A 23,903-nucleotide genomic window follows, 5' to 3' on the forward strand; every position below is an offset into this window, starting at 1 on the left:
CTGTCAGATTGATTTATTGACGAATCACAGTCATCTTCACTCCCTTCGTTCTTCAACAGTTGATTTTACCCCTCGCCTTTATCTTCTCGTCTATTAATTCCTATGTCTGTGGTTGTAATCTAAATAGTAATACGCAGTTTTTGAGACCCCCAGGGAAATAATCATACATTATCTTTACAACTAAAGATCTGAATTTACTTTAGACTTCTAAATTAATTTATTTCATGGACTTATTTTACTTGGTAATTATACGTTAACATATCAAATATGAATCTCTTCTGAACTCTATAAATTCGCTGGAATTGTCAAATGGAAAATCATATCCAGAGGTCGAAGAGAAGGAAAAACGAATTTTTATGTTCAATCCATCCTATGCACCTATGAATCTCTAGGATCTTGGGAAATCGTTTTTCCAAATAAATATCATTAACCTTTGACAGAAATTATTTTATACCTTTTAATTTTAAGGATTATATGCTTTTCCTAAAAAATAAATACTATACATTTTTAGATACTTGCGTTTTTAAATACCTTCCCTAATATGTCAACTTGAGAAAACGTATTATGTATTACCCCTACATACACACTGTACAGAACTTAACCGCAGTACCTACATTTTTTACAACACATAAAATAATTTTGTTCCTTAATTTTATTATAGCCATTTGTACATTCAAGTTTACGAATGTCTAATTTATTATAACTTACGTACATATATTATTATTTTTATATTATTATTTACTAGCTGTACCCCGCCACCGTTGCTGTGGCTCAGTCTGTCTGTGCGGTTAGAGAAACAATAGCGCGTGTTGCTTTTACGTCCAACAGATGACGCTGCTTTTTTCTTCAAAAGTATCTTTGTCCAACAGATGGCGCTTTTCCTGTAACAGGTGACATCTATAATATATAGGTAAGTATATAAAAACAAAAGCGTATTCGAATGAAATTTTGGGTTAAAATTTCAAAGCAATGATTAACTTTTGGAGATTTATGATTTTATTTATATAAATAGATTACATTTTCTTTTGATTAATATGGCTCCAACAATCCAGCTGAATCTATAAATCGGTGCATTGAATTTATAGTTATCGGAAGCGCATTATAATATTGCATTCATTTGTATAGTAAACTGTTTTGTGTATTGTCTTTGTCTAATTTCTAACTAAAATCGTATTTAAAATAGGTTATTTTTTCACAAAGGTACATTTAAAATTAAGTATACATATATTGAAAAATGATATACTTACTTAGTTATGGAACTGAAACAGTTTTTAAACGAAGATTTATTTTAAAACTTAAGTATTAAAAAATAAAGATAAACAAAATATTTTACTGAGGAAGAAAATACTAATAAATTATTTTATTCATATAGTAGGTACCTACATACAAGTGCATGCATAATCCATCTGCCTTACATGTAATAATTATATTTCCTTGGATAGAGGTGTCAATGGATATATGTAAGGTTTTTGTACCCATCACCCTCGCTACAACTTTTTGCACCTTAGCTAACGATTCTAGACTTGGTTTTGGCTGCACCGCCCCAGCTTCGTATGCCATACCTAATAATTGAATGGCACAATACGTAGTACACAATTTCAATAGTTTTCTTTTCAAGAATATTGCGTATATCTTTCAAGACGAATATTCCTTTGATGTGCTCTCTCCAGGTTAAAGACATCTATTAAAATTCCCAGATATTTGACTAATTCCACCTTTTCAAGGTCTTGGTATGCGCATAGGTGTGGTATTTGTGTTCCTGGGGTACACATGTCATTTTATTTTCGTATTACTGTTAGGTTTAGCTGCTCTGTTCGTAGAAAAAAAAACAATGATTTTTTTTGCCCTGTCAAGAGGTCTAATTCCAGTCACTCTTACTAGAGCTGTTTCAGATTTTGATTTTAATCTCATCCTATGTCTCTGTTTTGGCAAGTTTATTGTATGATCGAGACATTCTTGACATAGGATTAAAAAATCCAGTGTTATTGGCAAAAATTTCGGTCCAAAATATGTTCATATTTCTAGTATATTTGGGCCTGGCGTAAAAATTGATTTGATTGACTAAGTTACTATTTACACGATATTTGTGCTTCCGATATCAGTTCATTTATTAGCTAGTGTGAACAGGCTTGTATGTTTGTTCTGTAAGAATAATAAATGGTGAATAAAGTATTAATACATAAAAAATGTTTAAGAAATCCGCTTTTCTTTGATTTTGTTCTTGAACATGACCACCTAGTATGAAAGCTCTGGTGTTTTATTAAAATAATTCAGGTAAGAACTAATATTTTTCTTTGATATAAAGCAATGAGTATTATTATAAACTAAATCTAAATATTTTACAATACCTGTTCACAGTTATTGATGTCAGCAGTATGAAAACAATCCCTGTTCACAGTTATTGATATCAGCAGCATAAAAACAAATAAATTCTCCAAGTCATTCCTTTGTAGAACAGCACACATTATGCTGCCAGTATTCGTCTGCATAAACTATCTTGCAGTGTCGTCAAATTGTGTGCTTATACTATAGATCCTTGCTTTTACACAATACAGTAGGGAGAGCTCTCGTATGTCATTCAAAAACAATTAAGGGGAAACCGGGTGGAGTTTTTTCCATACAAACGTATTCCTCATTTCCCTCTCTGGATTTTGACACTAGAGAAAATATTTTTTTTACATAATATGAATATTGACCGCAAGCGTGTCGGTACGTTTTGATTTTTTTGATAAGTTACTTTTTATAGGAGTTATAACCCTTCAAAAATTGTTAAAATTGCCTTTTTTTAACGCCATCAACAAACGTTCAGTATACAAATAAGACGATGTATTTTTAAAAAAAACAAAAGGTACAGACATAGAATGTTTTCTTCCAATACATTTGGTAAAAAAAATCTTGGAAATCGGTTCAGTTTTGGAGTAGAAAAATGAGGACTACAAAACCTCGATTTTGACAATTTTATTTAGGTATTATCAGGCTGAGGTGCATGTGTCCCTTTCTCTCAGTATTCGGGGATGAGGGGGGGCGGAGAGGGTTTTGTTGAATACGTATACAGTCAACGAAGTGATGTGACATTCTCAATAATTATATCGATACACTAGTCCACTAGTGTTGTCATGTCCCGAGTTATCGATGTTTTTTTTAAATTATTTTTCTGTTTGGTGACTTATCTTGAGTGTGCCAATACTTACCGAGCTTATTTACTAAAGTTATTGTGACAAATTTAATTTGTTTACGTCAAATAAATTAATGGAAAAAAATTGAAAAAAAAAACACCTGTTACAGACAGACCCCGAGATGATTCCGTTCCGTATTGCCGAGTTGGATATGGAACACAAAAATTAATTAAAATATTTTTTGATAACTTTTGAAGGTTGTACTCAACATAATATTATCCCTTTATAGGACACTTTTTTTAAGATACAACTACCGAACCAAAAAAAAACTTTTATATTTGACCAAATATATTGTTCTAGATTTATTTTTTTTTAAAATTATATTTTACAAGAAAATGTGTGATGGTAAGTACATACACCACTGATCGTTTGATGGAATGCTGGTACAGCGTATGTTCAGTGGTACATGCATCTACCACATGTTGTTGAATCGATTATGTTATTATAATATCATATTATACAAATGAATATTGAAATCTATGTATAAGAGGCACCATATTGTTTATTGCGCTACATATTAGGTACATACACATAACTAGTTTAGTTTTTATTTAACTTTTTTAATACGTTATATTATTACAGAAAAATGCACTTTTGGGAATACCTCCTACATCACTTGACATTTTCAATCTTCTTCAATGATCTAATATTTTTTTGTTTTTAAACGCTTTATTGTAAAAAAAATTACTGTTTAACATCTACACAATGAAATTAAAACAATTTATGGTCCAGACCTTTCCCTCGCCGGTAAATTTCTTGGTATGCGACCGTCAATTATTTCTGGTAAAAGGCATTGGTGGTAGAAATTTTCTAACAGTGGAACGATTTTTTGCCAGATTTCATCGTCCCTGTCAATTTTTTCATACAGCAAACCTTTTGGACTCCACACAACAAAATAACAATAATTACGACGAGTAATATGTAACTGGCCTTGTACTTGGTAGAAGTAATTATGATTCCGTTTTAATGTTAAAGAATGGTCTTCCAATTTACAGTAATCAATTATCTTTTGTGCAATTCCCTCTTCTGGTGACATATTTGCTATACTATGAGGGCATTTAATTTCAATTATAGAATCCTCACCGATAAGGCCATCCGGACTTGCCGCTAAAAAGTTTTTGGTTTTATCGATAAATAGCCCACAAGCGGATACCTGCAAACTTGTTTTTTTTGAAAATTGCTCTATTGCTAGGCTTTCATTTTCTTTTCCATAATTTGTGGCCATAGTTCCTTTGAATTGTGAGTACAGTAAAGAGTTTAATACTCCCGTAACTGAAGTTTTTTGCCGAAGCTTATATATTTTTCCAAAGTTAGACGCCGTTATCCGCTTACGTCTTTCAATTGCCCACAGATTGTTATTGCTTTGGCCTACCGTATTCCGTTCGAGCTCTTCCTTATTCGTTGAAGATAATTCTTTGAGAAATTCCTCTTTTTTCGTTTCAAATATTTCAGGTGGCATATCTGGTTCTAATTCCAATTGACCATAATTTTCATCGGGCCCTGTAACTTTTTTTCTTTTTTCTGTCGTATTTTCATTATACTTTAGTTTTTTTTTTCGACACATTTGTGTATTCTCCTTCGAACGTCGTTTTCTCTCTATAAAGTGCTTCGTGTATTTGCCGGGACTGTGGCCTTGGATTTTCTTTTGTATTCTTGAATGGGTTGCCAATTCACTATTCCACGAAGCTACTGCTCCAAAACATCTTGCTTGGTAAGATCCTCTTGTAGTAAAATTTACCCTTTTTCCACCTATAAATTTGGCGATAACGTTGTTGAATTGCTCCACAGTGTTATTTGTCACGTCAATAATAAGACTTTCTGCATTTGCTATTAGAGACAATAAGAATTGTTGGATATCAGTCCATATTCCACAATCTCGAAGATCGCTTACTAAATTTGGATCATCAGTATACTTCTCCGGCTTGCAATAGTACGATGCACAATTTTTATGATCACCAAACACATGATTTGCGGTATTTTTTATGTCCATTTTCAAATTTTTTATTTTATCACTTTGTACTGTGTTTTCTTGCTCTTTCCTGTAATTTACTGCTCCAACTACAGCTCTTCTCATGCGTAAAACGTTTGCTTCAACCTTTTTCCTTATATGAACTGGTACAAAGCCTTTAGCGTTGTTGGTTTTTTTTCCAAGTGCTTTCATTTTGTTGCAAAAATTGCGGAGTAAGTGATTTTTGCACTATAAGGTTAGGACCATATGGCATTTGTTGCATTATTTTTTTCATGATGCTGGAGTCGCCATCACCAACTAGTTTGTTAAATTTCAATCCATGCATTTCCATGCTTCTCGAGAACCCTTCTGCTATAATGTGGGCTTCCATGGCATTAGCACTGTCACGCCAGTTTATGAAGCACCTGTGCTCAGAAGCAACTATGTGTAGTTTAGTAGCTCTAGCACATATGCAGCAGTATGAGTTTCGCACTCCCAGAAATAAAACTTTTTTAGTTCGTAGTCCAACTATGCACCCTGCGCCAGATGAGGAGCTAAATCCACTTTTGTACGACCTCTTTGCCCAGGAGCCATCGTGACTGAGGTGATGAGCGAACAGCAGGCGCTCTAGTTGCGAGTTGCGACGTGACTTTTTTATGTGAATACCGCACAAGAGTCCGAACTGCTCCCGTCTGGAGCCAGTGAGACTGTGGATTCCCCAATTGGCGACTTAATTGGACTAGTATTACAAAACCCTGTAAGCTGATAGCTGATTTGGCCGTAACTAAGTCGCCGCGTGTATCATTATTTCTCCAGATAATTATTTTATTTTATATTTAATTAATATTCTTTTTAATGAATATTATTTTTAATATTGTGAAACAACATAAATTAATTAAAATCAATTTACTTGCGCACGCCGTGATTTGAATCCGAGACCTCCGGACTCGAAGTCGAGAGCCTTACCCCTCAACCACGAAGGCAAAATAAATGTATCTACGTACATATTTCTAGTAAGTAATAATAATAATAAAGTTAAGTACAATACAATATTAAATAATGTAGACCTCGCTATTTTATTACGAATATGTACCTAGGCACCTACTTAATTTTTGGAATAAATAAATAACAGTAAATGAAATAATAAGAACTGATCGCGAAAATATGACGCAAAGTCGCTATCGGGCGCGGCGCGACGATTCGTGCTTCCAACACCTGCAGCCACGCACACACACGCATTGGGGTTCACCAATACACCGATAGCGCTTTTGCTGTCCCCGCTGAGATGAACGAAATAGAAATAATTTTTACAAATACCTATCGTTATAATTTCTCGGCGCTCCTGCGCGCCCTTAAATTGATTAGAAAAATTATTCATCCTTGAGGTTTTTCAGAGCGTTCAAAGATTTTTTTACTTCTTTATTTTTTTAATTGTTTTCACAGTGCGTATTTTATAAAACAAAACATAATACAAAAATAACCCAATTAAATCAGAATTTTAATAAAACAAAATCACGACTAGGCTGACGACGGGTTAAATCTTCCCCACGGGAAAAACTAAACCCTTCCACACACTTTTCCACAAATTATCATCTAGTCAATCCACATTATGCAAGTGCATTATATATGCATAATAAATACAAATCAATACAAGAACAACACGTCAAATCACCAGAGATCAAATGGGAAAATAATTCACCGACTCCAGATATTTTCATATCAGAGGGTTCGTTTCGGTAGAACTTCTAATTGGACCTATAAATCCTACTGATCCCTCAATACATGTCCCATGTATTAAAAGATGAATGATTTTTACAGTTAAAGAAAACGTGGTCGAGGGTTTCCTCTTCCACACCGCACTGGCAGACCGGATCATCCAAAACTCTAATTCTAGCCAAGTGGGATGCAATTGAACAGTGACCGATTCTCATTCTCGAAATACATGAAATGAATCGTTTTGACAGTTTTTTACCGTGAAACCATGGCTTAGCAGGGATATGGTTTTGAATTCCAGCATAGAAAGATCCAGTTCTTATTTTGGAGACTGTCCAATTTTCTTCCCAGGCACGAGTCATGTTGGATTTAAGAATCGGGAAGACATCGGAGATAGGGATTCTAAAATTTAGTGGGATAGTTCCGGAATCTGAACCAGATTTGGCGAGAGAATCGGCCATCTCATTACCCTCTATACCCAAATGGGCAGGGACCCAGGCCAATATCGTCTCAAACCCTGATTCACTTAGAGAATTGAGAAGATTTTTTATTTTACATATAAAGTCTTCCGGATAACATAGAATATTTGACATAATTTTAGTTAGAGCACTTAGCGAATCAGTACATAGTAAGGCTCGATGAATGTTGAGAACCTGGATTTGATTTAGCGCTTGTTCAATTGCAAAGCATTCAGCTGTAAATATGGAAACTTCTTTCGGTAATTTATAAGTGAGATTGATGTTGAATTCTGGACTATATATCGATGCTCAACATCTTTTATTTTCAAATTTGGAACCATCAGTGTAAAGGATGGAAAATCCAGGGAATTTTGAAGCCACAATGCTTTTAAAACAGTCATCCACATTATGAAATTTATTTGGGGAAGTTAAAATATTCTTCCGAAAATCTGATGTTATTGTGTTCGGCATAAAAGTGATTGCCTTAAATGGAATATTGTATATAGGGAGATTGGGAACTTCTTGAAGATATTGGAGGGAAGATGACAGAGAATTATAGAGTTGAAAACTTTTAATTAGGAGAGGAAAACATTTTTTTTCACTCAATCTTTTGTTAGAATTCAAATTAACACTTAGCCGACTAAGACTTTGTTTAATAGGATGATGTGATAACGATAAAGCCTTGAAAATATATTTATTGGCAAGGAATTGCCTTCTGAAATATAATGGAGGCTCCCCACATTCCACCTGAAGCGCATTAATTGGAGAAGACTTCATAGCTCCAATAATCATTCTGAGGGCTTTTGATTGAATTCTTTCCATTTTCTTATCTAAATATTTAGGGAGGGGGTCAAAAAGGAATGTGCCGTAATCCAAGTGGCTCCGAACTAGGGAATTATACATTAATTTAAGAGTGGTAGGATGAGATCCCCACCATACTCTGGAAACTGCTCGCATCATATTAACCTGTCCGGTGGTGAGTTTCTGGAAAGAAAACGGTCCCGCTGGAGGGAGTTTTTTCAACAATCAAAATATAGAAAAAAATAAATGCCACCTCGTAGAGTATAAAAAAATAAAAATAAAATCCTTAGAAACTAGCACGAAAAAACAAATACTAAGCTATTTAGAAGGAAAAAATAAAAACAATTTTGCAGAAATCGCCAACCATCGAAATCGGAGCAGATTTTTGTTTTTACTTAATAAAAATCAGATTCACTTACCACAATTTTAATGAAGCCAAGGGGGGAAGAACGACTTTTTATACACACTAACATATACGTATTATTATTTACACTTATACTATTGTATTTTCATTATAAAAATTAAACATAGGTATACAATGTATATGCAGTCAATAATTACGATAAAAATAACACTATTCTAATTATTATGTACACTATCTTAGGAATAAAATTGTCTTCACTAACTAATACCGCTTTTTCGTATGGTAGTCTTCGAAACATGGATATACGCAAAATGCAAGATTGCAGTCGGTGCACATATATTTCGTGTCACTTCTTTTTTGAGCTCGAACTGCTGTATGTCTACACACATGGCATTGTCGTTGAGTTCGCTTTCCTTGGGCTGCAGTTTCTGGTACAGGACGGAGAAAATGTTTTCCTAAAAGGCGAGTTGGTTGATCCACTACTCTCCTTCCTCCAGATGATGCCGGCCTTGGCGTGTGATATTTTTCGATCATTTGAGACACTAAGTTTTCCCGGAATTCGCTAAATGATAAAACCTTTTGCGTTTTCAAACGATGCAAAAAGAAAGCATTTAGTGTTCCAATGTCTATCAATCTGAAGAAAATTTTCTTATACCATTTTAGAGACTTCCTGGAACTGCTTGCGAAGCCCAATATGCGGTCCACTTTGTCAACAGCTCCCATATTCTTGGTATAATCTAAAACTACCTCTGGTTTTATTTTATTTTCTCCCGTGGAGAAGTCAATTTTATCAGTAACAATCATTGCATCTGTATGTATGTTACTAAGCATAAGGACATCCCTTTTATCGTGCCATTTCAGCGCCATGAGATTGTTCGAATTCAAAGACTTCATTTCCCCTTTTTTCATTTTCTCCTTACCAAATTTGGGCATATCTTTTCGGTTTGCTCTAGCAGTTCCACATGCATTAGTTTTATGTTTATGCAAGAAATCGAACAGGGCTGGACTTGTATACCAATTATCTACAAACATTCTGTGACCTTTTTCCAAATAATCTGCAAGCATAGTGGTAACGACTGATCCTGATATACCAATGTCGGGATTCATTTGTATGTCTGATTCAGAGCCAGTGTACACAATTACATCCAAAACATATCCGGTGAGTGTATCACAGTGTACAAACAATTTAATCCCAAATCTATGTCGTTTTGAGGGAATATAAATTTTGAATGAAAGTCTTCCCTTCCACAACAAGAGACTCTCATCTATGCACAGATTTTGATATGGGTAAAAAGTTGATTTGAAAATGGTCTTCAATGGTTCCAGAAGATTTCTTATTTTATATAATTTATCGGTTGTCGGAGTATCGTTATCAGAAAAATGAAGAGCTCGGAGCAAAAGAAAAAATCTATCTTGCGGAAATAATACTTTGAAAAAAGGTGTTTCAATTATTGGATTATTTGTCCAGTATTTCTTCAGCGAGTTTTTTCCCACAAGTCCCATAAGCATAATCGTGACTAAAAATGTATATATTTCAGCCTCCGTGGTGTCTTTCCACTTCATCATTTTAGACTTCAGAGAAATGTCTAAAGAAATTTTTGCAGCGTATTTATTTGTTTCGCTGACAATTATTTTTACTATATCAAGTGTGAAGAATAACTCAAAAAAGTCTATTTCCAATGAATTTTCACTAACGGGAATATTTGCTCTTATACCTGAGTTAGTTGAATCGAATTCATGAATAATGGGCGTAAACTTACCCTGATCCCATTTACGATGATCAACTTTTCTCTTTTTGGATGTTGAACAACTAGGGAAAGTTTCATCCCCATCAGATTCGTCGGATGAGCTATCTGAATGTATTGGCAAATCATAAAGATCCTCGTAAACATCTTCATCTTCACTTTCGATTAAAATGTCAGCAATGTCTTGTTCATTCAAAGGGTTAACCATTTTTTTATAAAAGTAAAATATATAAATTGAACTAGTTATCAATACGAATCACAAAGTCAAATCACAGTAAAACACTGTCCAAATTATGAATAACCTAAAATAATAAAATGTCAATGATAATAACACTTTGTAGTCGGGCGTTTCAAACAATAGACTCTAGCCTATAGCGGATGTTTTTCGCGATTAGCACAAAAATATATCCTCATCCCTTTCGTTAGTATCTGAAGAAATTTTTGAAGGGTAAAAGATAATATCAATTAAATAAATTCCACTAAAAACACGTCTGTTTTGTAACTCTGTATATCATAACTAAAGCACGTGTATATTAGCGCCACTCTATCTTCACAAGTAACGAGTACCGGGAATACATCCAATTGCTAAACAATTTTTGTGTTATCTCTCATTCAGGAAATGATTATTGTCATAACATCCTCGGGATTATCTCATAAAAGTAAAGGTCCAATGAATTTATAAGACGCCATAAAAATATAATAGGTACTCATATTCCCAGTTCAACTAACAAACAATCTTTGAAATTTAACACGATAAAATTGCCTAATTATTACGCGCAATCTCTCATTGAGCTGCGCAAAAGTATGTGTGTACATAAAAGAAACAACGGCTTATCTTTTTTTTGTTACATGTGTGTGTAGAAACTCAGTGTCAAAAACTGTATTCAAACTGAAAACAAACACTGTCGGTACAATATATGTAATAAATATTCACATCCAAACACGTGAGGTAATTTTTAATGCAAGATGATTAGGTTATTCAGTGTAAAAACAAACAAAAACCACAAATTTCACTTCACAAAAGACGTCGCTCGCAATAAAAATGTTGTTTACCACCAACTGCCAGACGGTGACGTCACGGAATATTTTAATTGTGAATAACTCCGTTGGTAATGTACCTAAATCGATAAAAACTTTTGCAAGTTATGACAAATTGTCCCTAGATAGCAGTAACTATCGGTTTTCCGGAAGAAATTCAATAGTTAATTAATTTTAGGCGCAACCGTACGGGTACGGTCATACTCCTTACGAGGATTTTTTTTCTCACCGTACCTGTACGGTCATACCACCGGACAGGTTAAGTCCCTTTTCACACTTTGTAGAAATTATCTGAATGTGTGGAAGCCAGGTAAGTTTATGGTTCAAAAGAAGACCAAGGAATTTGATTTGAGTAGCGATTTTCACAGGAGGCCCTGAAGAAAATAATTTCCCTGAGGGCCTATGTCATCTTTGGGGATGCTGTGTGGAGGGTCTTTTTGTGGAGAGGAAGGAGTGAACATGGGTCTTGAAGAGTCCCATGTTGTAGGAGGGAGGAAACACAGAGGCCGGCAGTTCGTTCCACAGCCGAGCTGTTGAACTTAAGAACGAATCGTAGAAGCGACCCGTTCTCATGTGACAAATGTCAACCGTGTAAAAATGTTGGGCGCGCGTTTGGCGTGTATCCCGACTACGCACCGGTGCCGAAGGGATCAATGACGCTAGTTCTTCAGAGCATCTTCCATTGTAATACCGATAGAACAAGGACAGCATACCTACCTGACGCCTGTGCTCTAAAGATTGCAGTCCGTTTGTTAAGATTGGGGAATCTATCAAACGGACCGCCCGATTGAGAAGTGGGGAATTTTTCTTTTGCGCGTGAAAGCTACGATCCTTGTTTTAGATGCCGCCAGATTCATCCCATTTATTGACAACCAGCTTTTAATATATTTTAAAGCCAAATTCATTTCCTTAGCTGCAAGAATAATATTTTTATGTAACAAATATATAAGGATATCATCCGCAAAGTAAAGTCGCTTGATAGAAAAAGGAATTACTGAGTCTAGGTCGCTTATATAAATATTAAACAACAGAGGACCGATAACAGAACCCTGGGGTAAACCTCTCCATAGTTTGCGCCTTAAGCATTTAGAGGAAGACTCAATAATAATGGACCTATCTGTGAGCAAATTAATAATAAAATGGACTAGTTTCGGGGGGATTTGTTTTTTAATTAGCTTTTCTTTCAAAAAATTCAGTAAAACATCATCGTAAGCTGATGAAAGGTCGAGAAATGTGGCCAATGTATAAGAATTTAGGGATTGAGATACTCGGATATCAGTTGTGAACAAACTTAAATTATCCATTGTAGATTTCTTTTTCCGAAAACCATACTGATTTGGTGAGATAATATCTTGACTTTCAACAAACCACTCTAGTCTGTTTTTTATCAAACGCTCCGCTACTTTCAGCAAACATGATGAAAGTGCAATAGGCCGATAAGACGAAATTTCAGATGGATTTTTTCCAGGTTTTAAAATGGGAATGATTTTTTGAGTTTTCCAAACATCCGGAATTAGTCCTGTTTCAAACATATTATTAATAAGAGATAAGAAATATTCAACCGCCATATTAGAAAATGATTTAATGAAACTATAAAATATTCCATCGGGACCCGGAGCAGAGTCAGAAAGGGCTCTTATCACTCGTTTCATCTCATCAATGGAGAAAGGAGCATCTAGCCAGTTAGAGTGAGATGGATACGGCTTAATAGAAGGCATTTCTTCACATCCGGCAACTGATGGGGGGGCTATTTTATCCGCAAATCCTCACTAGAATGAATTAAAATGATCACTAGAGAGGGGATCGTTTAGGATGTCCCAAGAGCATTTAGATGCTAACGAATACGAACAAAGAGATATATCAACAGCACTTTTCCGTTGATGAGGGGGGTGAATCTGGTTGGAGATCCGTCATTTAAAAAACATAGGTTATGGGTATCAATAAAATCTAAAAGATTGCGGCCAGAACGATTTGTTATTTCGCTTCCCCAAGAAGGGGAATGTGCATTAAAATCTCCAAGGATCATATAAGGGGAACAAATCTGGGTTAAGATTAGTGCCCATTCATTTTCAATAAAAGTCGTAGAGGGAGGAATATATATTGACAATATTGTGATATCAGATAAGACAGCTGCTATTATCTGGATATCGTCGGAGGGAGTATGAATATTAATTTCTTTAAACGGTATAGAATTATGGATTATCAGAGCCGAGCCGCCTTTACCATCCGGTCTGTCGTGTCTGAGACAATAATACCCTGGAATTCTTGACAGTGAAAGGAGGGTTTTAACCACGTTTCAGAAATGGCGGCTACTGAAACGTCGTGTTCGTCGAGTAATTGAATTAGGTCAGATTTGTTAGCGAAGAGGCTTCTACTGTTCCACTGAAGGATTTTGTTCAGTTTTGAATCCATTGGGGAGGCAAGATAATAAAGATTTAATGTAATCGGCAGCGTTGGACGGTACAGTATTGTTGTTTGTAAGGATAGAAATTAAAAGGGTAATTAAAGTGTGTATAAAAGAATTATTATTCATTATTTCGGGGAGAGCAGGAGGGGAAGAATTACCATTAATGGCACACCCATTGGGCGTCTGGGATTTGGCATTCCCATTCGGGCTGGCCAAAATATTATTCAATTGTTTTTTATCAAGGTAAGGTGTATATTTTGGGTTGGGTTTGACTGGCTTGAGAATTGTTTCTCTGTGAGAAGATGACGTTGAATTAAAAAAGGTGGTTGTTTGGAAAGGAGCTGAGGACGATGTCATCTCTGCGAATGATTTTTTCGCAGGAGAGATTAACTTTGAGGCCTGGAAGTACGAAATGTTGTCGGTAGCCATTTTATGTTTTATGTTCTTCTGTCTTGTTAATTCCGGACAGGCTAGATTGACCGCGGTATGTGCACCCGAACAGTTAATGCAAATGGGATCATTGGAAGATTTCGGACATTGATCAAATGGGTGACTTTCTCCGCAATAGTAACAACGTGGGGGGAGCGGCATACGGATTTCAAATGTCCGAACAGGCAGCAGTTGAAACATTGAATTGTTAGAAATTTATAAACTTTGATGGGAAGCGAGGTATAATAAATTAACACACGAGACGGTAGGGATTGTCCCTCAAATGTAACAACAACAGACTGGGAAGGTTTCCAGATCGTGTTTCCGTCAGTAGAATCCTTGTAGTTCAGTCGACGTACTTTTAATACTTTCGGTGTTCCGTGAGAATTATTCAAAGCATCAACAATTTCAGCCTCTGGGATCTCCGCGGGAATTCCTCGCACAAGACCCATTCTCGAAAGGTTAAATGTAGGGATGAACGATTTATATTTATGATTTGAGAGCGAGTCAATTTTTTTTACAAATCCATTTGCGGAAGCGGCAGTGTTAAACTCGATAGATAATTTATATCGCCCTTCCGGTTTAATTGAACCGTTAACAATACCAAGGTTATTATTTTTTGAGTCAAATACGAATTTTCCAAAATCTAAAGGATGAATAAGTTTTCCCTGTTCAGTTCTCTGAACATTAACGGTAAATGGACCGGAAGCTGAAGCAGGATAAAGTAATTCAGTACTTTTTGCATTATCACTAGTTAAAGTACTTGGCTGGATGTTACTATTGGTGTTAAGGTCGTTAGGGGTCGAGGTTTGTTGAATCGGCGGTATAGATTTAACTTTCGATGGAATGTGAAGGCTATGCGATGGTCGTCGTTTACGAGATGGGAGCGTAATAGAAACCTGGCTCGTATTAGATTCCGAATCAGAAAAATCCAATATCGACCCTGGGTCGGGAGGCCTATCTTCATCTTCCTCCATTATATAAAAAAAACTTAACTTTTAAAAATTAAACTGAAAAAATAATACGCAGTCTATTTCATTGACTGTACAAACAAAAACGGATTAGCCGTAAGCAGGAATGCAAACGAATAGGTAAACGATAAACAATATTAAATAAAATGTAACAATAATCTCTTATCTGTACGCAGCGCAGGAACGGGCGAACGGCACTAGGCAATAGTAAGGTACACACAACCACTGTTGACCGCGGCTCGAATCGGACTCCAATAAGATGTTAGTACCGTGTCCGGGGGAGCAAATACAGCACTACACTTAGCCATCAAACAAATAACCAAACATCAAAGTCCTGACGACAACACAAAATATAAAGAAATCATTAAATTACTCCTCCATTCTAATTCAGATGTTAATCAGCCTGACTCAAATGGAAACACTCCCGTCATGTCAGCGGCTAAAGGAGGCCTAGAAAATATAGTTAAACTCATCAGGAAATTTTCTAAGAAACCCGTGGATCTGGATTCATACAAAGATGAAAATCAAAGGTCAGCAAGAATGATCATTGAAGAAACCTTCCCATTCTTGAAGGACAAACTCCCACCACAGGATAAACTTTAAGAAATCATTGAACTGGACTTGTTGTTTTCCCATCTGAATTGTAACAATGAACAAAGATTTATGGCAGATTTCTATAAAATTGCAAAGAGTGAACCACCTGAATTTCTTGAAAAGCATACTGGAAGCATGACCTTACTTCAGACATCTTGTAACAATGGACTGGAAAAAGTGACCAAAATATTACTTGAAAATGGGGCAAAACCAAATCTGATAACCTCAGGTTGTGATAAGAGACCAATCGAAATAGCTTGCTGGAATGGATATCATGAAATACTGAAATTACTTTTAGATCATGAAAACACATCATTAAAGCCAGGTAAATGTGGATCTCTAATTCAAATTACTATTAAAGAAGTGAAATTGGATTCCAAAGCAGGGTCAAAAAGAGATTACAAGAATTGCTTTAACATTTTGCTAACAAATCCCAAATTAAACATGGATATTAACTACATAGACTCTGAAAGAAACAGCGCTCTTCATTATGCGGCGAGAAACAGAGATCGAGAAATGGTTTTAACCTTATTGAAGAATGGCGCATGCATAGGAATGAGGAATGTCTTCCATAGACCCGCACTGGCTGACATTTCAGCAAAAAGATTAGCGTCTTATCTAGACAATTGCTTGACAAGTGACAACTAATAACGAAAGACCAGATAATCGTAATTATGAAATAAGATTTAATTACAGTTTTCTTGCACCCCCTAGGAATATTCCTTATCTTGAACATGATACAGTATCACCTCTTATGAATGAAGCAGAAAACAGAATCACCTCCTTTGATCGCTTCTTGGTACCTGAAACAGATGCTCTATTATACATGACACAACATTCTGAGTTAATTAGAACCGGCAATATTGATGTTTGGTAGGAGACTGAAATCAACTAAAACCATTCAGGAAGATTTATCAGAACAGAAAAAAATAGATAGCAATAATATCAAAACGAGTCAAGATAGTCAAATCAAGAATTATGGGGGAGTTAAAATTAGAAATTTACATATTGGACAAAAATGTCTAGTCAAAGATTTTTGACGATTTCGGTGAATAAATTTTACTGGGTCAGAGGTATTGTAGAGAAGAAAGTGGGAAAAAAAGTTTATATTGTTAGGATCTGTGGTACTCCTTTGACTTGGAAGAGGCATATTGATCAGTTAAGGGATTTTATCTGTCAGTTGGGAAGAGGAGAGTGGAGAAAAAGGCCTACCGAAACGTGCTTCAGACGAGTTGAGGACCTCAGATTTGTTGAAGGGGCTAACGTGTAGTTCTCCTGATTTCAGAATACCGATGGAAGATCGAGAGCAGCCTAGTACTCAACCAAGACCATGGGACGGAAGACTTCGCTCAAGGCGTCCTGAAGGTCCCTCCCAGAGAAACAGAAATACTTAGGATAAAATATTTAAAATCATGTCTTTTATTGTGGAATTTAGAATGTAAAATCGTGTTAAAGTGAAATATTTAAAATCTTATTTATTTGTTTGTATAGCATCACTTGTGATAATGATGTATTGTAATTTTTGTAGCCTAGGGTTTTAGATTAGGGCGGGGAGGGTGTGATGTGTGGTAATAAGTTGGGTATTCAAGCGATAGATGACACTAGTCAGAAAGCTTACTCCAGAGTCCGACAGATGTCGCTAGAGTGTAGCAATTGCCTGTGGGGTATCCTTGTCAGACTTCAGGCTACTAGAAACAGAGAATTACCAACCCTCGGGTAATGAACAGTATAGCTAAATCCAGACTTATATTTATTGTAACGTAAATACACGAAATTATTGTAAAGAACCTTTTACTTTATCAAGAGTTCAAAACACACTAAATCTCCAAGTAAAGGCAGAGATATAACAGTTTATACTTTACCAAGTCCGAATAATAGGTTTTATTTTATTGAAGTCCATGATACAAGTTTTATTCTAGATATGGTTTGTATGGTAACCGGATAAATCATCACAATGATAATTCATAACACCTTTCAAATGTTATATAAAGTCATGGAAAGTAATGAAACAAAAACTTTATTAACCGGGTTATGTAGGTTAGGTTAAAAAAAATATTTTTCATCATTTTTAATGAATTTATATCACTTTTTAAAAGTGTGTTGAATTGTCACTGTGTTGAGTTATCATGGAACCGGTTTGTATAAACGCTAGTTAATTAACGGCTTCATCAGACTAAATAATCTATCTAAATAGGAACATTTAAAAACAGTTGTAATTGCACATTCTGCTATTACATTTGGAGTTGCAGTAGGTCCCTACCATCGATGAATGGAAAACAAGTTAAATCAATATTCTTGCACAAGTTGCATTAAAGTATTGCATTTGCATTTAATTGAACACTTTATCAACACTTTTGTGACCAGTCAAGTTGTGTGAAAACTGAAAATTATGAAAACTGAATATCTTTGACATGTGTATCTCATGGCAGATTATATATATTACGTACGGCTCTATTTTGAATTACTTGTATTTCGGAACTTTTTTTTTTGGTAATGGTTCCCCAGATACTAACTAGATAACTCAGGTGGGAGTGGATCATAGCATAATATGTTGCACGCAGTAAAGATGTGGGGAGCACACCTTGGAGTCGATAAAGTACACCGGTTATCGGGGAAATTTTGGAATTTACATTCTCAACATGGGAGTTCCACGAGAGGTTAGAGTCTATGAGTAAGTCCAAATATTTCGTTACTTGAACATGTTGTAGCTTTTCATTTCCAAGAATGATATTCATACCCATGTTATCTTTTTTTCCGAAAGTAAGGTAATGGGTTTTTTTAACATTGAGGCTTAATTTGTTTAATCGAAGCCATTTAGCCAGCTTTGCGAGATCTTTATTCATTAGAGCTTCAAGTTCCTTCAGAGTTTTACAATGGTAGTAAATCACAGTATCATCAGCATAAAGTTTAAGTTTTCCCGAGATGCCACATTTAGTTATATCATTGATGTATAGTAAGAAAAGTAGAGGTCCAAGAATCGAGCCCTGTGGCACTCCACATGTGATTTTTCCAACGCCGCTTAGGTTCCCTCCGTTATCGACAAGGCAAAATCTATCAGCTAGGTAACTTCGGAGAAAATTTAAGGATTTCCCGACTATTCCTAAATGTTCCATTTTTTGTAGAAGTATTTCATGATCTACCGTATCAAAGGCTTTTTTCAGATCTATAAATATAGCTGTCACATATTCGCCCTGGTCTATGTACTGCTGAATGTCAGAAATGAAATCGAAGGTGGCAAATTGGGTATTGGAGTTTTTCCTAAAGCCATATTGCTGTGTTGTTAGGATATCGTTGCTAGAGATGTATTTTATCAGTCTATCTTTGATAATTGACTCGAACACCTTTGAAAATACCGATAAAATCGATATTGGACGATAGTTAGAAATACACTTCTTGCAGTCTTCATTAAAAATTGGTATAATTTTTGCTAGCTTTAACTGGTTTGGAAATATTCCCGAGCCTATGGAGAAGTTGATAAGTTGGGTTAGGTGCCCCGCTAGTTCTTCTTTACAGGTTTTAAGAATGCACGGTGTTACTCCATCGATTCCTGCCGCTGCATTCGACCTAAGTTTCGAGATGACCTTTATTACCTCATCCTTATTCGTCATATATAAGGATTGTCGTGCCTTTGGTTCTACATATATTGTATTACAGCCATCCGGGAACGATGGAATGGCAGCTGCCAATTTTACTCCAACTGACAGGAAAAACTCATTAATTGCCAACGCTATTTCACGGGGTTCCCTAATTGCACAATTATTTACGATGAGAGATTCAATTTTGTTGGTGGGTTTATGTACACGGTTAGACAGAATTGAGTTAATGGTTTTCCAAGTTTTTCATGGGTTAGTTAGGCTTTGTTGAAAGCTATTGATGTAATATTTGTTTTTCAGACTTCTCCTATAATTAGTTATTATGTTTCTTAGTTTATTTTTACGTATTGCAAGAGTAATATTACCTGGGTCTTGTTTCCACTGCTTGTGAAGCTGGTTTCTGTGGGATATGATTTATTTTGATCAGAAAATTCAGTTTAGAATCAAACCAAGGTGTATTTAGATGTTGCCGCTTTCCTGTTTTTACGTTTGGTGTAGTTTTACCTGCTTCTAATGCATTTTTGACATAATCATTAAAATCTTTGTAACCGTCTTCGGGTTTGGTTGAGTAGCAAATTTGTTAGTCGCAATATAAGATTTTACCGCCATACTGTTGATGATAGGTGTAGTAAAGCGTGGTTTAGTTCTATTATTAAACCATTTTTTTTTAATTATTCAACTTAAAGTCAACAATTAGTACATTATGGTCACTAAGCGGGTCATCTATATTCGATATGGTTGTTAAAATGTTTTGTCTGTTTGATATAACGTGATCTCTAATAGTGCTGCTTGTATCAGTGACTCTCGTGGGATATGATTTATTTTGTATTGAGAGATTGTATGTTAATAAGGTGCCGATAAAATTTAAAGAAGAAGGTGTGTTTATGGAAGTGTCAATGTTGAAGTCTCCGAGTATTAATGTATCTTGTCTGTTTTTGTTCAGTATTTTTTCAAAATGTGTTAGGAAACCGTGCATGTTGTTTGGGTTAGGTTTTCGATAAATGGCATAAATGTTGACTGGTTTCCTATTACTGCTGCAAACACTAATACCTAAAAATGAATTTTCGTTGGAAAAATTTTCAATGATAGAGCACTTCATAGAATCCAGAACATATATGGCCACACCTCCTCCTCCTTCATTTGGGCGAGAAGAAAAAGCGCTGTAAAAACCATTTAAGCAAAAGAACCTTTCTTCTCCGACACCAAGCCACGTTTCAGTGATGACAAGAACATGAACAATATCGCATAAACTTCTGACCTTTTCCTCAATTTCGTCAAACTTGTTTCGTATACTTCTGGCGTTCATATACATTATTCGCAGACAGTTCTTCATGGGAGTATAGTCATCGATAGTTAGGCACTTGTGTTCTTGTATATTACACTCCATAGTCAATTGTAGCTAGGTCCTTCTTGAGGGCAGCTATGTAAGCTGGGCAGTTGTCCCTATCTCCGGTTGAATGGTCAGCAGGCTTACCAAATCTGGTGCATGTCGCGCAAACTGGTTTGATGGCTGCATTTGGGCACGACTCACGGGTGTGTTTTTCTTGTGCACAGTGTCCACATGTAGGTTTAGTATCTCTGCAATATTTGTATGAGTGTCCAATCATCTGACATTTAGTGCAGACAGTAAGGCCAATAAAATTTCTGACGCGGCAAACAGTCCAGTTCACAAATACTTTCTCCTGTTCGATAAGTAATTTACGCACGATAGCTGGCTTTTCATAAATACGATGACAAGTGTTTCCTGTGCGAGCACCAGCTAAGTGACTTAATTTACAGCACGCAATAGTTCCCTCAATGTCTTGAATGTTGGGAACCCCAGTTAAGGCGATCCTTAAAAATTCTTCGTCAGTCAGGTCCCGCGGTACCCCAAAAAATATTAGTCTCGGAGATCGCTTGTTCGGCAGTCGGGCTTTAATTGTGCTTGTTTTGTCGAAACAGGGTGCATTTAATAGTTTTTGTTGCTCGCCTGCGGTTGCCGTGTTTATCAAGATGCCTTTATTTCTTATCTTTTTTATTCCCGTGACCCGAACGCCTAGATCAGATAGCCGAATCATGTCCTGAATAATTTTTTTGGTACCATCACTATCCTTGGTGGCGTCTGCATCTGTTGGAAATACGCATACGCCTGTTCTTAGTGCTCCGACACGATGTCCACATTGGGTAAGTGGAGGGGGTTGGTGAGCATCATTAGGCTGTTTGCGGGCGATGTCAGCAAATGAGAGGCTAGCCTCCGTTGCCTCCGCTACTCTCCGCATTACAGGTCCAAGATCAGACTCTAGTTGAATAATTTTTTGTTCAATTTGTTTTTTCTCGCTCTTCACGTGTCGTACTTTGATTTCTGTCATTCTCAGTTGGGCAGTCACTGTAGCCAGATCAGCACGCATGGTCTCGCGCCCCAACAACAGCTGAGATACGGATCTAAAAACTTCCGACACGTTTCTGGCAATTCTCAGCTGCTGGTCTTTTGAGACCTTCGACTGCTTCTCTGCCAAGACATCTTGTAGAGCTGTCAGATGTGTTTGAGCTTCATTAAGCACATCTACCCCTGAGGTGCAAGAATATTCTACTTCGGTATCATCCGAGCCTTTGGATGACGCAATCGATGAGGTTTCGTTTGCATCCTCAATTGAGACGCTATTTTCTCCAATAATCCGAGGCATCATTGTGTTCAGATGTCTTTTTTTCGGACGGTTCATTTTTTGAACACTGGATTTTTTTTTATATAATTGGTTTTGTACAATTTGTATTTTTTTGTGTTTATTTTTTATTCGCTTTACCAATTTAGTTGATAAGTCGATGATTTGCGCCTGTCAGCTGTCATGTAGGCAATATTGCTAACTTGCCACAGTAAGTAGTTGTGGGTACTTGATGTTAATTCGTACTTTGAATCAGCGCCTTGATTTGGATGATCTGCTAAACTCGTATATCTTGTTTCACAATGATTTAAATATTGTTGCAGGAAAAAAAAATTAAGAAAGAAAACTTAGTATTATTAGGAATCGAACTGGGGTCCTTCGGATCTATGTGCGGATTCGCTCACCATGGGCTATCGGACGCTTTTGGTTGATTGGAAATTAAGAGCAATATAAAATAGTCTTCACACAGGTATGTTTACGGTGATTAGAATAAAAGGAAATTATTTCGGCAATAACACTATGATACTTCACAGTTGAATTAAACACTTGTAAACCTGGTTAATTAAAGCGTTAAGATTTCACAAACTTCGATTATTCGTATTATTTGTTTTTATTTTCGCACAGGTATGTTTACAGTGATTAGAATGACAGGTTATTATTTCGGCAACAACACTCTGACACTTCACAGTTGAATTAAACACTTGTAAATTCTGTAAAATTAGAGAGTTAAGATTTCACAAACTTCGATTATTCTCTACACTGATCTTCGGGGACATGTTTATAAATAAATTTTATGGGTATTAGGTTTTGTAGGCTTTAGATTTTGTATTATTATTTTTTTTTATTATACATCAGTTTGAATTTTGAAAATGACAATTAAAATTATTTTCTTTTGAAACATTATATTATCCATTTGCAACCGGTGGGAAAAAAATCGGAATAACAATGCACCATACCAATAAAGCTTTTAGTTATGAACCCTTAGGTCAGGGAAAAATAATATTAAAAATCTCCAGAAACCAGATACTTAGAAAAAGTACACGCACTATCGTGCGGTTCAGGAGTAATTTGACATGCGCACGATCGTGCGCATACCATTATTTCGGTATAATTTCTCTAAAATAAACACACTTCAAATTTAAAAAACAATATTTATTTATATTTTTTCATACATTTACACATTTTAGAATATTATATTTTCTGGTGGTAAGTAAAAAAACAATTCTTCCCTCGAGATAAACACAGATACACGTTGCATTTTTCGCAGCGTATTTAGGAACGGCTTCTGCAATTTTCATGGCGGCAGACTCTGGGAGCATTTATCTCGTCAAAAACTGGTGAGATGATTATATCCATCATATCTCTTAGCTACAGATGGTGGATTTGATGGCCTGTATTTACAATTACTTGGCAATTCGTCTTCTTCCTCATCTGTTTCGAGACTTCTTCTCCTTTTTTTTCAGTTTTATTTACCAATCCGTCGGCAACATCCAGGCGAAATTCTAATAATGTCAACGTCTTATTCCTGGAAACTCCATTTGTAAATCAATCATTTTTATAGAGTCTCCAAGCATTTACCAGAGCCAAGTCCACGAAATGGATTAGAACTTTCAGTGTCATTTTTTCGTTTTAATGAAGGTACGATAGTATTCCACTAGCTGGTCCAGAACGTCCACTCCTCCCATGTGCATATTGTAATTCTGCACTATTTTTGGAGCTGAAATGTCAGTGTAAGACTTCGAACTTTTGTCCCATCTTTTGACTGATTATTTTCAGTACCAGTGCAATTTGATACCATCAGAACTGATTTATTATCTTTCCATTTAACAAGTACAGTTTCTCCACTGACAAACTGCTGGCTTTCTTCTCGAAGCATGACTCTGTCATTTTTAAATTTAATGTTGACTCTTTCAGCTAATCTATTTAGCATAATAGTCCCAGTGCTGTGTAGTTTCTGTGCGTGTAATTGTGTGATCAATGGAACTGTCGTAAAATAGCGATCAAAGTAAAGATAGCTGCCGGAGGGT

General features: G+C 35.9%; 1 protein-coding gene across 1 annotated transcript; it reads left to right on the forward strand.

Moving 5' to 3' along the window:
- The first annotated feature begins 14,732 nt into the window (after positions 1–14,732).
- Positions 14,733–16,292, forward strand: LOC149423480 (transient receptor potential cation channel protein painless-like). The gene is made up of 2 exons (XM_089632249.1): positions 14,733–14,772; positions 15,655–16,292. Exons 1-2 carry the CDS (start codon positions 14,733–14,735, stop codon positions 16,290–16,292), a joined length of 678 nt encoding a protein of 225 aa, XP_089488375.1.
- The last annotated feature ends 7,611 nt before the right edge of the window (positions 16,293–23,903 follow it).

This window comes from Hesperophylax consimilis, chromosome 5 (assembly GCF_061612785.1).
Source record: "Hesperophylax consimilis isolate HC1 chromosome 5, BYU_Hcon_1.0, whole genome shotgun sequence".
Taxonomy (NCBI): domain Eukaryota; kingdom Metazoa; phylum Arthropoda; class Insecta; order Trichoptera; family Limnephilidae; genus Hesperophylax; species Hesperophylax consimilis.

What these genes read in the sequence shown, in the direction of transcription:
- LOC149423480 (XM_089632249.1), top strand. Translation starts at nt 14,733, where the DNA reads ATGAATAAGTTTTCCCTGTTCAGTTCTCTGAACATTAACG. An exon ending in CAGTTCTCTGAACATTAACG is followed by an intron (nt 14,773 to 15,654) that starts GTAAATGGACCG and finishes ATAAACTTTAAG; the next exon opens with AAATCATTGAACTGGACTTG.